The 15,064-nt window shown below is 44.0% G+C and overlaps 1 protein-coding gene across 3 annotated transcripts in view; it reads right to left on the bottom strand.

Moving 5' to 3' along the window:
• The window catches only part of MAP3K20 (mitogen-activated protein kinase kinase kinase 20), a 90,639-nt gene extending 77,409 nt beyond the window's left edge, over nucleotides 1-13,230 (bottom strand). For 2 of the 3 annotated variants that reach the window (XM_063162154.1, XM_063162157.1), the window contains exons 1-2: nucleotides 13,125-13,230; nucleotides 6,300-6,489 (exon numbers count right to left, since the gene is read on the bottom strand). In XM_063162154.1, coding sequence (XP_063018224.1) covers nucleotides 6,300-6,458 — 159 coding nt within the window. In that variant the 5' untranslated portion in view covers nucleotides 6,459-6,489; nucleotides 13,125-13,230. Of the gene's footprint in view, nucleotides 1-6,299; nucleotides 6,490-12,535; nucleotides 12,677-13,124 lie in introns of those variants that run through there. The other variant, XM_063162156.1, reaches the window with a different exon arrangement.
• Between the last annotated feature and the right edge of the window lie 1,834 nt (nucleotides 13,231-15,064).

Raw genomic sequence — 15,064 nt, 5'->3', positions numbered from 1 at the left:
ATATACAAGCCAGTGTAAGAATCTCAAATTAAGTTAGTCAAAAAAAAGCACTAAACCACACAACTTGTACTACAAATACTCACTATTTATATGAGGCAACTCACAAGTTGTTACTCATTTAATGAAAAACTAGGTATAAAAATGTTTAAATTCATGAGTAAAAAAAATCCACTACAATAAAATGTAGCAAAATACTGACAAATTCCTTTCTATCTCTGATTCCTGTGTTTCCAAGATTGTTTTACAAGGGAGAGACACAGGAATGAAGTTTCTTAAAACAGACAAAATGAAACTAAAGCCTGCTCTGGGCAAGAATAATTGTATTCTGGCATCTTTCATTATACTGGTGTCTCCCAAATATGGGGTTTGGACAATGTTTTGGTTGCAACACATATGCCATGACACAACACAGTCATATCCAAAGCATCCACTAACAAAATCTCATGCAGTGACTTTCTTGATTCCTGGAAATATAACATTCATTTAGAAAATAAAGTCCTCCAGAAAATTACCTCTTGAATGAAAGCCAAGAATAGGCAAATAAAGAATCAGTCAGATTCATTGCAGAAGTCTGTCCTATCCAAAATGATTTATTCTGCAAGATACAGAATACAGAACAGCTGGAGCATCTGAAGCAATTTTGACAACTTCCAGTCTATATAGGGTGCTAAGTATCCTCTTGATACCTTTTGAGAATACCCTAGTCAGCACCAAGAGGAGTGCTCTAAGCCAATTCCTTCACCAAAATATATTTTAAAAACCTAAACAGAAAACCTTGCAAAATAACCACTCTGTAAAACAGAAACTAAGACATTTTAAGACATTCCTCTGGTATAGTAAATACAGTTTTATCTCCTTTTAGCAGCTAACACTACATAGCAGTAAACCTGAAAAGAGGTTGTAGCCAGGTGAAGGTCAGTCTCTTCTCCCAGCAATTAGCAACAGGACAAGAGGACAGAGACTTAAACTGCACCAGGGAAGATTTAAGCTGGACATCAGGAAGAAGTTTTTCACAGGAAGGGTGACTGAGCACAGGAAGGGTGACTGAGCTCACCACCCATGGAGGTGATGGAATCACCACCCCTGGAGGTATTTCAGGAAACACCAGATGCGGAGTCAATGCCACGGTCTAGGTGACAAGGTGGTGTTAGGTCACACACTGGATTTGATGATTTAAAAGGTCTCATCTAATCTAGTTGATTCTGTGATTCTGTTTTTCTTTCACTGAATATGGGGCTGGATGGATTCCTATGAGATCAGTTATTGTGAACTTCGTAATTTTTCAGTAGAGGTGCAGATATCCCTGGAAAGTTCATATATTAGATTCCTACACCCTGCAATAATTTCATACAGTGCACACTCTAAGTCCTCTCTCAGTGTTCTTTACTCTCAATACTTGCTGACTCAGACCTGAGAGAGGTAAGGGAGTAGAAGCTCCTAGAAAGAGCTAATAAAATATTAATAGAGCAACAAAATTTCCCTTCCTTACAGCCAAGACCCAGTGTGGAGAGTCATTCTAGGCTGGCACCAGAGCACCCATACCAGCTACAAACTACAAAGAAAAAGAACATCTACTATTTTTAGTCCTGTCAGGGCTAAAGTATCAATTTCAGTTTGTTTTGTTTTGCTTTTACTCTGTTGTTTTTCTCCTGTTGCTGTTGCAAATCATTGCCAGTCCTTACTCTCATGACCCATATAAAAATTATCACATGCTCTCTTTTAGCACTACAAACATGAATGAGGTAAGTCCAGTGACATGCATGTGATTATACTTAACTCATCCCCTTCAGAAGGTACAAGCCCAATCTACGCCTTCTGGACAGCCCATTCCAGAAGTGGATCATAAAAATCAAAAAAGTGAACAAGCTGCATTATATGCCATATGAAAATTTTTATAAAGCATTAAAATATCCCCTAAAGCTTACAACACACGTATTACATACAAGAAACCCTGACAATATAAAATTAACTTCCATGGCAGTCAGACTCCAGGCAATACAGCAACAAAAACAGAGAAAGCATGTCTTTATTTTTGAGTCTCACACAAGTTAGTTCACCAGAAATATTTAAGTCTTGCCCAGTAAGATTACAACTACGTTTTACTGGATTTTTTTCCACCACTCTCCTGCAGTTTGCACAGACCACTGCCAGCATTTTGAAGAAGTCCAGGAACATATGTTCTGCATGAAATCAAGAAATCTTGTACCCAAGTACTCTGGTTGTAAAAGCTGAAGCAATACTGCTGCCCATCAACAGCAAGGAGACAGCTTATGGACCATGGAGTACTTTCAAAGACCTGTGGTATTAAAATTAAATTCAAATTTCAGGTGAAATTCCAGCAGTAATAAACCTCCTGGTGAAGAACCACACCAAGAAGAACCAGCTGCCAACAAATTGCCCTCAAAAGCAATGACAAATAACAGGTAAACTTCAAAGATGGGCAATCAAAGGAGGTGAGTGCTCTTCAGTGAAAAGCAGTCGTGGCAAGGCATAAAACAACATTTGTAACACTTCAATCCAGCAGTTATCTGCTCAAGATAATGGAGTCAAAAGAACTGCTAGCAATTTGCAGAATAAGGCCCCTGGCCTCAGTCTCTCCCATTCATTTCAGTGGGAGCCAAATTATGGGTTTACCTAATAATTCATATAAATCCCTCACAAAAATACCAAATAACTTCTGGAGTGGTAGATGTGCAATTTTCTTCAATGAGTGGACACAATTATCACTCAGGACAAAAGGACTGATCCTGCTACAGGAGGCATTTCTACTCTGCCACATGCATCATAAACATCACGCTGACAGCTTAATTTTCTATAAAACAATTCACTAGGAACTCCTGTTTCCTACTTTAAACCTATAACCACTGTAGTGGTTGTACTAGATAGTAAAATGGCAACTTAATTTTCGTTTTGCTGCTATTTAATCACTCAGGCTACATTCCTATGTTGTACTTAATCAGCACAATTCTTGCCCAGTATCACATCCGATATTCTAACCAAGACTTTGTAGCATATATATATTTTTCCTACCAGACTTGTTCAGGTGTATTTTTTCACATATACACATATCTCTTCCCATAAAGTTGTGTTTTACTGCCTGCATAAAAAAGTGAATGCCTTGCAGAAGTATTTCTCAGATTTCAAAGAGTTTCAAAGCAATCTGTTTAAGCAACACTCTTCCAAGTATTTTTTAGTTTTTCTAAGCACACATTCTAATATGCCATGCTGGAACAAACCTTGCTTTGCTTCACATGTTAGAACTTGATAGTCCCTGGGCTAATATAAAACCTCCACGATCTTTACTGGTTGTGATTGGCTTGTTTAATAAAATGACACATAGATACAACATATTTGCAGAATGATACCATAGCTCTATTGACTTGGCTTGCTCCCTTGGACTTGGCTAGCATGAAATGCCTCTGAGCAAGTTTTTCACAACTCTCCCATATTTTCCCTTTAATCAGTTGTTATGGATTATTGGCAGCAGTTAACAGAAATACAAGACATGCAGTCATGGAGATAAAAGGACACTTCCTTCCAAATAAACTAGAAAGAGTAGAATCTCAGATTATGCCAAGCTAGAAGGGACCCACAAAGATCATCAAATCTGACTCTCAGCCTCACACAGGACCATTCCCAAGAGTGCCTGAGAGCACTGTCCAAATGCACAGAATAATTAGTTTTCTGGACTAAATGCATCCAAACACCTACTAAAAACAGATACACAAGAGTTACAGCAAGTTATTTTTGTATTGATATCAGAAGAGTCATTAAGTCACCATGACTTCAGTGCAGTCCAGCCACAGAGATTCATTATTGCCATCATTACAGATGAAGATGCTACATATGTAAACATGGGAGGGCCATTAGGGTCAGAAGACCTTTTGGCCACCAAGTTGGCCTCTGGTACAGCACAGGCCACTATACTTCAGCAAAATGCTCCTGTGTTGAGCTCAACAACTTGACAAAAACAATTGTCTAAAAAGACATCTCAATGAGAAGACAGATGAAAAGGATCCTCCATCTTCACTGCTTTCATTTGTAGTCTGTGCCAAGTGTTACTCATCCTCACGCCTGATAATTTGTGATTTTCTTTCCATTCTCATTTTTCTGGCTACAGATTCCAAGCACTAGTTCCTGCAATAACTTTATGCACTAGATTAAACTATCCCATCATTTTCTCCATATGAAAATGCAATGTTTGTATATAAGCTCTTACTTTTTAATTCTCTAAGGTTGTTGACAGAAAAGTTCTGCCAAAGCTTGTCAGAGTTATTTAAGGCATCACCACTTGCCTCTCCACTGCCTTTACAGAAATCTTTCAAGAGAAAGCGCCCATACCAATGTTCCCATAACCTGTCTGATTTAGTTTAAGTTGCAAATTATAACCAGTCCAAAGAAAAATAAACAAATTTGTGATAGAAGGCACTTGCTCCCCTTCTGTCAACTCATCCTGATGGATGATATTCATCCCTCTTGACACCCCCACATTCACCAACTTTCCACTTGGTTTGCAGATTCCCTTGGGCAGCTCTTACAGTTCATTGACACTCTTTTAAACAGAACAGAACCACATATGCCTAACAACAATTTTCCCAGTGCTACATAACAAGATAAAGCACACCTGGTTGTTACAAATTACTTTACCCTGATTTGCATATGCCAAACAATTAACCAAATTTGCCTAACTGCACCATGATATGAGCTCTTACTGAGCTGCAAGTCTTCATTAATCCCTAAATAAATCCTTACACTATAATAAGCTCTTTCTGGCATATGGGTTTTTTTCCTACTATACAACCTGTGCCCCTTGCTACTCCAAGCTGAACTTTGTGTTGCACTGTCTTAAAAAAATGTATTTCTGCTGAATGGTCCAACTGTGTCAAGTAATACACAGGATTTTTCTTCCTCCATCCTTTCCCATTCCATTAAGTTTTATGCCATCACAAAACATAGTAATATTGTTCTTAAATTTACTTTCAAAAAATGTTTTAAGTACAGAACAACAGGTCTAGCACACATGCAGGTGTAACTCCTTCAGAAACACACATGTTCAATAAAGGTATTTCACTGACCCTGACTGAGATCTGCCAGCCAGGTTATTTTTAAGGAGCACATTACTGATACTGCATAGCTCAAATTTTACTTTTCATTTCTCTTTTGATATTAACAAATAGTAGAAATAAAGAGAACACCACAAACTGACATTGGACAGAATGTATAAATCTTCCACTGTCCTAGAAAAATCTTGAGATCCTTTTACATTATTTTAGACTGCAACATGCTTAATCAGGATCAAACATGCTAATTACATCACTAAGCATGACACAATCATGGCAGCTCAGCTGCTGCCGCAGTGGATGAACTTAGGTGTCTGATTACTTACTACGTCTATTATGCCTAGCACTGCTCTGCTGTTCTCCAGCTTGTAACTGTCTTCCTACAGTCCGAGGGATTGTATACAAGTTACACATAGTCATGATGGAAGAACAGCCCAGTAACTCTGCTGTCCATCACTACACTGGGCTGTGCTCACTGCTCCATCACTGGTGCTGACCAGCAGGCAGACTGGAGCACTGTGAGGACCACATACACCACACCTCTGCTGAAATTGTACAAAGCTGAGGGGTCAAAAGGACTTTCAGGCAAATTTAAAAAGCTTTGAAAAAAAAAAACAAACAACAAACCAACCTTAGCTGGTAAAGGTGCCCTTAGTTAATTCTGCCTTTTCCCCCAGGATTGCCAAGGACTCATCCGCCCTTCCAGGTCACAAGAAGCCCCAAGGGAAGGAAACTGGTAGAACAGTGAGGGTTAAAACTACCTCATTGCAAAACCAAGCTACGACTATGTGGCTATGACTAACTAGGAGTTAGTGGAGCCCTAGATCAAAATCTTCATCAGGCAGGGAAGAGACAACTCTAAGCCTGTAGTGAACATAGATATGTGAACCACAGAACAGACGTCAAGAGGACAAAATGGAATCAGGTAATGACAGGGACACTTCCTATCTAGCAACATGCTGGTAGTATCAACAGGAAATTAATAGCTCCACAGGTGCAGCAAGCTCTCCTCAGGGCCAGGTAGAGGAGAATTGCAAAACAAAAAAAGTGGGCAACAAGAGTGAAGGGTTGGACTGCTCATTATGTTCTTACTGCAGCATCATCGCTTACAGAGTTTTGTAATTAAACAAACAAAAATCTCAATGTAGTTTGCCTGCACTACCTAGAGGATTAAAAACACTAGAAAAGAATTTCTGTTGTTAGCACAGCAGACAAAGTGAATGAAAAGTAAACTTTTACCTCTTTTTCTATTTTGAGCAGCTTCTTTACTGCCACCTCCTTGTCCTGAGAAATCCATCGGGCTCGGTAGACACTCCCAAAACTCCCTCCGCCGCAGTTCTCAAAAAACTGCAAGTCATCAAATTTAATTTGCACAAATGAAGCACTGGTAGACGACATCTCATAATGACAAAATATACCACAGCAAAACCTGTGAAGAGAAAAGTTTTTATTAATGCACCTGCTCCAAGGATTTATGGACTTTCTTACCCATGTTCAGTCACCCCAAAATCAGAATCACAAGCACACTACAGTAACATCCATAGGCCACAGGAGGAAAAGAGACTGAGAATATGCATTCCAACAGGGAATGCTAAAGTCTGCATAATTTGCACAATTTATTAGGAGGAGCTGGGGTACAGAAACAACTAACAGTATTCCTTGGAGCAAGCCTGACGTTTCCCGAGCACCTAGGAAGCAGCTGTGCAAAAGGCAGGCACGTGGCTGCCTTCTCCGCGGACAGACAGGAAGCGCGCTCCCGGCTCCGGGCCGCCTGCCCGCTGCGGCACGCCGGGCACGCCGGCCTGCGGCCGCGATGGCCGAGCACGGGCACAGGGACAGGGACAGGGACAAGCACGGGCACGGACACAGGGACAAGCACGGGCACACGCACGGGCACAGGCACGGGGCAGCCCGGCCGGACAGCGAGCAGCGGCACCTCGGCACACACCGTGCGCCCTGGGCCAGGCCGGAGCACTTGGTGCAAGGATGTGGAAAAACCTGGCCATGGTAAATCTCTCTTCCTGAGTGACTCAGATCTGTTTGCACGTTGTAACAAAGCGCAAGTACAGGGTAATTCATCTGGGTTACAATACGTGAAATTCTGCAGCCTGTGCCAAGACTGGTGTTGGCAGTTTCAGGAGATGATCCCAAATCTGCTGACGGAGGAACAGAATGTCCTCCTCGGAGATTTCATGGTGATAAAGCTTATGGCTGTAGCGAATTTCAAGAAACATTATCACCTAAATGCATGAACAATGACTAATTTTAGGTTTCTTTTTTTAATGATATAAGATCAGAAAGCTCAGGTCTTTAGTGGGACTGCAGGACACGGCATACTCCAGAATAATCTGCAAGTCTGCTGCGGGTTCAGTTCAGATGCACCAGACAAAGTAGGTTTAATTACCAGCAAAAGTTACTATACTTGCAATTAATGACAGTAAATTTATCAGCATAAAATGAGAGATCAGTTTTAATAAAACAAGCAAAAAAAGAACCAGAGATTTTGGGTTGATGGTGAAAACAACACATCCAATTTCACTGGTAAATTACAGTATCAAAATATATTATGTCTTCTGGGAGCTTCCATTCCATAGGGCTTTTTGAGATAAAACGTTATGTGCTGTTAAAACACAAGTGTGTTAACTCCTTGTACTGCTGACTGCCACAATCTCTTTAAGCCAGTCCCTTCTGTAACAAATACAAAGGCATTATTTGTCCCCTGTCTCTCCTGATTGTGTAGCTATTCTGATTAAAATTTTAAGATATCATTAGATCAGGAATTTCTGGCACTATTTGATTGCAGCTATTTTCCAAATGAGACATGATAATATCAACACTTTTGTACACACAACATAACAGAGCCTTCTCTGAAACTGCCAGCTTCATTTTATACCTCTTGACCACCCATAAAGATAGATGGTGACCAGACCATGACAACTTTACTATGTGTACTGAAGGCTTTTTAGCAAGGAGCCAGCTTCAAGCCTTTCACTGACAGCCAGCCTGCAGAGCTCCCGAAGAGGGAATATGAATGCTCTCTCCCCAGAGTTGCAAGTCAGAGCAGGGGTTACCACCAGGATAAAGTCCCTTCTTCCAACGCTCTGCAGCCTCTTCCCTAATACAAGTGCCTGAACTGTCCTGCTGACCTTCTGTTCTTGTTTTAACCTTGTTGCTGTTGTAATTTCCTGTCATCCCATAGTCATCTTCTGCACAGCCTGCATACGTTTTCTTTAGAGAAAGCTCAAAGGAAATTGGTCAATCCTACAAACCAAGAGAAGTTTCAATGTTTTGCTCCTTGCCATTGCTGCTTAATTAGCAGATCTTCAGAAACAGAAGTTCATTTGCATTATTTACTCCAGCAGTTTCTCCGAGTTCATGCTCCGTACATGGTATCTCAAGCATATGGGACACTTTACAGACAAATAAACCAGATTGACTTCCCAACTCAAAAACCTCGCAATTTAAGGCCACAGCCCTGCACATATTTATGCACACAGGTAATCACACTCGAGTGAACAATTTCCTTACTGACAACAGAATTAGCTAGAAGAGTGATGTTACTCGCAGGCAAAAGCATATGCACTGACTAGACCATAAATTTAACAGGAAGGTGGGAACAGCTGAAAAAAGATTTTATTTGGGATAGCAGAAGGAAAAGGAAACCAAGTGAAAAGAAAAACACACCCCAGGAAAGAAATTTCTGGGCTTCACTATCTGAATTCAATAGCTTTGAAGAGCTGTCAAATTATTTAACATTATTGTTCACCCAGAACCACCAAATCAACCGTACAAACTAGTAAATTATTTGATTTCTGAAAATTACACTAGCAGAGAATAACATGCACACCAGACATCTGACAAATACAAATAAGTACTTTTCTGATGGGTCCTCCTTACTGCTTTAAACTTTATCTCAATTTCCATGCACTCACAATGCAGTGCCTGACACACAAGCACTTGCAGAAGCTACCATTCATTCTTTAAACACTTCAGTTTCAAATTTACCTACAGCAATAAACCAGCTGCAGATCACAGGATCACACAATGAATCAGGTGGCAAGGCCTGAGATACTGAGTCCAATCTATGACTGAATACTCTCATCTCAACTAGACCATTGCACTGAGTGCTACATTCAGTCTTTCCTTAAACACCTCCAGGGACACAGACTCCACCACCTCCCTGGGCAGCCCATTCCAATGTTTAATCAGCCTTGCTGTAAAGAAATTTCTCCTCATGTCCAGCCTAAACCTCCCCTGATACATCTTAAGACCATGTCTTCCTGTCCTGTCACTGGCTGTCAGGGAGAAGGGGCTCACCCCTGCCTGACCACAACCTCTTTTTCGGTAGTTGTAAAGACACTATAGGGCACCAGCATACAGTAAGTTAATGTTATTTAAAGAATGATTCATTGGTTGGCATCAGGTTGTTCCAGATGCTTTTTTTCCAGAGAAAGTACAGGAGATTTACAAGAGACACTCTTTATTTAGAGATCTGTAATTAAAACCAGGCTGCATTCGTTTTCTTTTTCTAGATGAGACAACAGGCCTGTTGAAACATTACTCCACGGTTTTGGATTCAAGGTAGGTAATCCTCAATTAGAAAGATCAATCTCTATGTTATGTTTGAGAAAACAACTGTTTAGATTGAAAATTGTATGTGACAAATCCACACACAGTTATTAACTTGTCATCCTGTTTTAAATATATTTAACAATCTGAGTTTATAAAACTGGTTAAAAGAAAAAAAAATCAGGTATTTCATTAAACTCTATAATTTTCCACTTGCATCTGAAACAAGCACAGCATTCCAACAATGCACTTTTTTGCATCTTACACTTCTGCAGACAGGAGAGGAGCTTGCTGGAACACAGCCTCCAGGCCTGGGGCCTTGCAGCAACTCCCTGCACACAGCTCAGGAGGGTTTGGCACCCGCAGCCTCCTGCCCCACTCACGGTTTGGAGTGTGGAAGTGCCATCCCCGTGCAGCAGGGAAACACTGCATTGACTGACTTTGCTGCTTGCTCTCAATCAAATGAAAACATGACAATTCAGAAACAGTGAATGACAGGTATTTCAGGAAATAATTAAACTGCTGGTTATTTCAATTATTCCTATGGGATCTTCCTGGGGGTAAAAGAATTTTCGTCTTTTTCTGTTTTATTTCTAGTAGTTAGCATGAGCTTGTAATCTTGCAGCAACATCTGCAAGATCTTCTTCTGGCTCTTTGTTTTCCACATAGTAATTTATATTTGAGCGTGCTGTTGGAAGCTCTTCATTTCATACCAAAAAGTAAGAGATCTGAGTTGCATTTGGCAGTGTTTAACATTTGAAATTATTATTTAACAATAATATGCAACATGTCAGGACTATTATACAGAGTCAATTCGCAGCAAGCCAAGTCACCGCATTATGTCACCCCAAGCTCAGTTCAGTACACCAGTGATGCACGTGTAGGAAACCATCCACCATCACTAGCTTCTCGTGATTACAGCACTTAAGGGGATTAACCCATGTGAGGGTCCTGGCCCTGCAAAGGTCCCACATTTGCTGCTTCCTCTAGATCCCCCCAAGGTGAGGGAACACAGGCACACAGGACCCTGCTGCAGGCTGCCCTGCATCTTGGCACAGCAGCACTGGAAGAACTCAGCACATTCACTTCCACCTCCCAGCTCCCTACAAACTGCAATGTAGGGGAAATGCTGCCATGCCCAACACTGCTTTATTCCACATACAAAACAGAAGACCCTTCCGTTTGTCATTCAGCTACTGCTCCCAGAGTACAGACAGCTTCCACTTGAGGGACTTAGAGAGAGGAGAGGGGAAATAATTTACAAATTGCACAGTAACTGCAACTCATACTTTGTTTAGTGCGTGGCTGCAAAACGAAAATTGCATCTCTCATCTTGCACGTGCACCTGACGCTGCTCAAGTATTCAATTACTGCAGGAACAGCCTTTGTAATTTATTATGGGAAACAACCATGCAACTCCCTGCCCCTCGCTTTACTGTGTGGTTCCACAAAGTAGGATTCAGTGCTTCTTACAAGAAGGCACACTGCCAACATATTGCCAATAAAGTAGTAGCACACCACACTTGTGCTATCTTAAAATACACAGCTGAATGTGCCAAGTTTCCTTATTTGGCAAAACAGCTCATTTGCTTTCAGGATCTTTGACCATCCATTTTTAGACCCAAATCATCCTTTGTATCCAACAAGGCCTGCAGTCCTTGAGCATACCAACCTGGATTTTTTCAGCAGTATATTTATACAGTCTAAAAAAATATATATTAAAAAAAAAATTAAAGTGTCCAACAAAAAAACCCCACTCTCAAACACCAAAACATGGGTAACCACTGTCTTGTCCAAATGGAAAACAAAAAAGGAGTTAGTGACATTGAGCTACAAAACATGCTGCAGAAAAAAAAGTTTTTATAAATAAAAAAAAACCTTAATCATATCATGAACTGTTGATCGATAAGATGTAAACAAACTCCAAGCACAAATCCAAATTAAATATATTGTAATCTTCTAATCTCCCAATGACTTAAAATAAAGCCAACAACCCCTTCAACTCCTAAACTTTCTTAATCAGACTGAGTAGCAGTCCTGCAGATGGTGAGACTGGAGGCATGGCTCTACCTACCTTAGTTACAGACTCAACAACATTCGAGCCTGTCCTTTGTCAGAACCTAAGAATTCTGCATAACCTCCATTAATAACATTTCTAATTTTGTTTTAATTTATGTAACCTTTGCAACGAAAAAAGGCTCAACTCCACCTAAACAGTTTGAGTACTGAGGAAAAGAATCACTTACAAGCCAAGCTGTGTCAGCGGCAGAGACTGAAAGCTATAAAGACTTCACACTGAATAAAAAACATTTTCTCTCAGAAAACCCCTAAAGTGGTCACTTCACTTACACTATACCTTGTAAGTGATGCTGCCAGTAGTACACAGGCAACAGCTCTCAAGAAAGACAAGGCAGCTAAGGCTGCACCCAGGCCCATCGTGCCGCTTGGTCCTGGCACAGGCCAGACTGCAGGACCTGGGCCTCACTTTTGTCCATGTTCCTGTCTTCCCCTCACAGTGAGCCAGGTTCTTCAGGGTTACCATTATTAACATAGTGCCACCGGTATGCAAAGCACATTACGGATAGATAAAATAAGTCAGTTTCAGAGGACTTACAATTCCAGGACAAAGTCCTGAAAACATCTAACCACATGCCTCCTGCAGAAAGCTATGATGTTTTCGGGCAGTGACCCAGTTAATCCAGTGCTTTCAAATTATTTCTGCTGCTGGAACTTAGAAAAAGTAATGATCCATGCCTTTCCCGATGTCTCTGTCGCTAAAACTCCCAGCAGAGCATGCTGGATACAGGGTAATAGATAGCTCACACACGCGAGTTTAATAAAAGACCATACTGCTGGAAACGAGCTAACTTAAGCAAACACAGCAAAACCAAACAACGACAGCTTACTTTAAAAAAAGGAGGAAAACGGAGGGAATAAAATCCCAACCCGACGGATTTTATGCCCGAAACAACAGCAAAATGCAGCAGGTGCGCCGCATTTGAAAGACATTCTAAGGAGCGCAGGGGTGGCCAAGCGCAGCGCCGGACGCCGGCAGCCCGTATCCCGCTGCCCGTGTCCCGCTGCCCGTCCTCAGGGGCGGCCGCGGCCGGCAGCGCCTTTCTCGCGCGGGGCCGTGCTGCCCGGCTGTCGCTCGGCGGACACCGCTGCGCTCTGCCCTGTCCTGCCCTCCCGGCGGGGCACGGCTCGTCTCTCGACCCCCGTCCCACTGCGCGGCCGAGCGTGGGCGCCGCCGACCACGGGGGCGTTCGGCCGGCGCGGCGAGACCAAGGCGACGCAAGGTCAGGTCGTGTGCTCGGCCAGCCGCCTCCCTTCACAGGGCTTTTGAAGTTGCTTCAGCACGGGGAACGTCAAACCCGGAGAGGACACCCATGGCCCGGCCCGCTGCCCGCCGCCTCCCTCCGCCCAGCCGAATGCGCGCCCACCGCGCCGCCGCCCCAAGCGCTGCCTCCGCGGGGGGCGCTTCGCCGTCCTCACCTTTCCCGAGGGGCTCCGGGCTGGCGGGACCCGAGCGGCGCCGATCCCGGAGCCGGCGAGGCAGGCTACAACCGGCGCGACCGCGTCTCCCGCTCCGTCCCCCGCGCTTCCGGTTGGTGCCGAGAGCCGAAGCCGCCGCCGCCCCCGCACCGCCTCGCAGCGGCGCCACCCCGCGCTCCGCGCCGGGCCCCGCGGGGAGGCGCGGCCGCCGCCGGCTCGGGGGTCCGGGCGGCGCGGTGCCCTGCCTGTAGGGGGCGCGGTGGGGGGGGGGCAGGGCGGGCGGTGCCGGCCCCTCGGGCTGCGGGGTCGGCGGGCGGAGGCCAGCGTGGCTCCCCCGGCCTGGGACAGGAGCGTTGTCGTACGGCCCCTCACGGCCTGCGCACCCTCACCCACACCGTGAGCGCTGTGGTGGGGCTGGCGTGAGGCGAGCGGGACGGAGCGTCAGCTTCTCAGAATCACACAATCGCAGGCTATACTAAGTTGGAAGGGACCCACAAAGACCATGAAGTCCCACTCCTCGCCTTGGACAGGACAGCCCCAAGAACCACACCATGTGCCTGAGAGTAGTGTCCAAACGCTTGTTGGACTCTGTCAGGCTTGGTGCTGTGACCACTTCCCTGAGGAGCCTGTTCCAGTGCCCAACCCCACACTATGTGAAGAGCCTTTTAATAATATCCAATGTAAATCTTTCCTGACACAACCTCAGGTCACCACAGAGTGGTGAGTGTCTGTCCCTCTGCTTCCCCTCATGAGGAAGTTGTATCTTCAATGAGGTCTCCTCTCAGTCTCCTCTCCAGGACGTACAGACCCAGTGCCTTCAGCCTCTCCTCACACAGCTTCTCCTCAAGGCCCTTCACCATCGCTGTTGGCTTACTTTGGACACCCTCTAAGAGCTTTATATCTTTCTCATATTGTGGTGCCCAAAACTGCCCCCAGAACTCGAGGTGAGGCTGCACAAATGCTGAGCAGAGTGGGACAATCATATCCCTTGCCTGGCTGCCGATGCTCTGCCTTGATGTACCCCAGGACAGGGTTGGTTCTCCTGGCTTGTACTGCCCAGGGAGGTCAGCGTCTGGCAGAGTGGCTGTTGGCTTGCTGGTCTGCTGTGCCAAACTTGGGAAGAGCCTCTGGACTGAGCAGGGCCTGTTCTCTCGAGTGTTTCCACTGGACAGGTGCAGCCCAACCACTGCAGGTGGAGGGAGTCCAGGCATGGGATTGCATTGCCATGGCCACAGCTTTGGAAGCACAAGCTTTTCCTTCCAGGGTTCCTGCTTCCGTGACAAGTAGTATGGCTAAATTTTTTACCAAAATGACCAGATGAAAGTAACAAAAAACCCCTGCACGTTTTCTTGTCCCATGGGGGCTGGGATGGTGTTTTCCCAAGAAGCAGCATATTTAAATCCTGGGTGTCATTTGGGATTGCCATGATGCTGCGGGTGAGGATTTGGAGGTTCCAAGGAATAGGAAGGCAGCAGGTTTGCTCCTACAGCCAGTCCTCCTTTCAGGAGTATAGAAGAAGAGGAGGACTTGACTGGCAATTGTAGCCACCCCCCCCCAATCCCTCGTACATACTCCCTGGCTGCCCAGGTCAGAAATGAAACAGCCATACAGACCGCTTCTTATCCAAACATTTTAATGGCATTGAGGTATTCTGCTGTTGCAGAAAACTTTTTGCAAATAGAACCATCTTATTACTGTTTCAATAAGACAACTTACTGTTGTCACATTTAAAGGATGAGACTCAAAAGACTTGGGGAGCAAACAATTTTTCTGTTGAGGTAAGAACATGGCGTGGCTGGGACAGCACATCTTCTGTATGATACAATTTATGGTGCAAGGCTCAGTGCCTAGCACTGCTTTACTCTGAACTCCCCAGGTCATCTGCTGCTGACTGTACATTGAGATTTTATATTCTTTGGAAAACTGCAGCTCCTTGCTGT

Source organism: Melospiza melodia, chromosome 8 (assembly GCF_035770615.1).
Source record: "Melospiza melodia melodia isolate bMelMel2 chromosome 8, bMelMel2.pri, whole genome shotgun sequence".
Taxonomy (NCBI): Eukaryota; Metazoa; Chordata; class Aves; order Passeriformes; family Passerellidae; genus Melospiza; species Melospiza melodia.
This window is presented reverse-complemented; position numbering and strand designations above follow the sequence as displayed.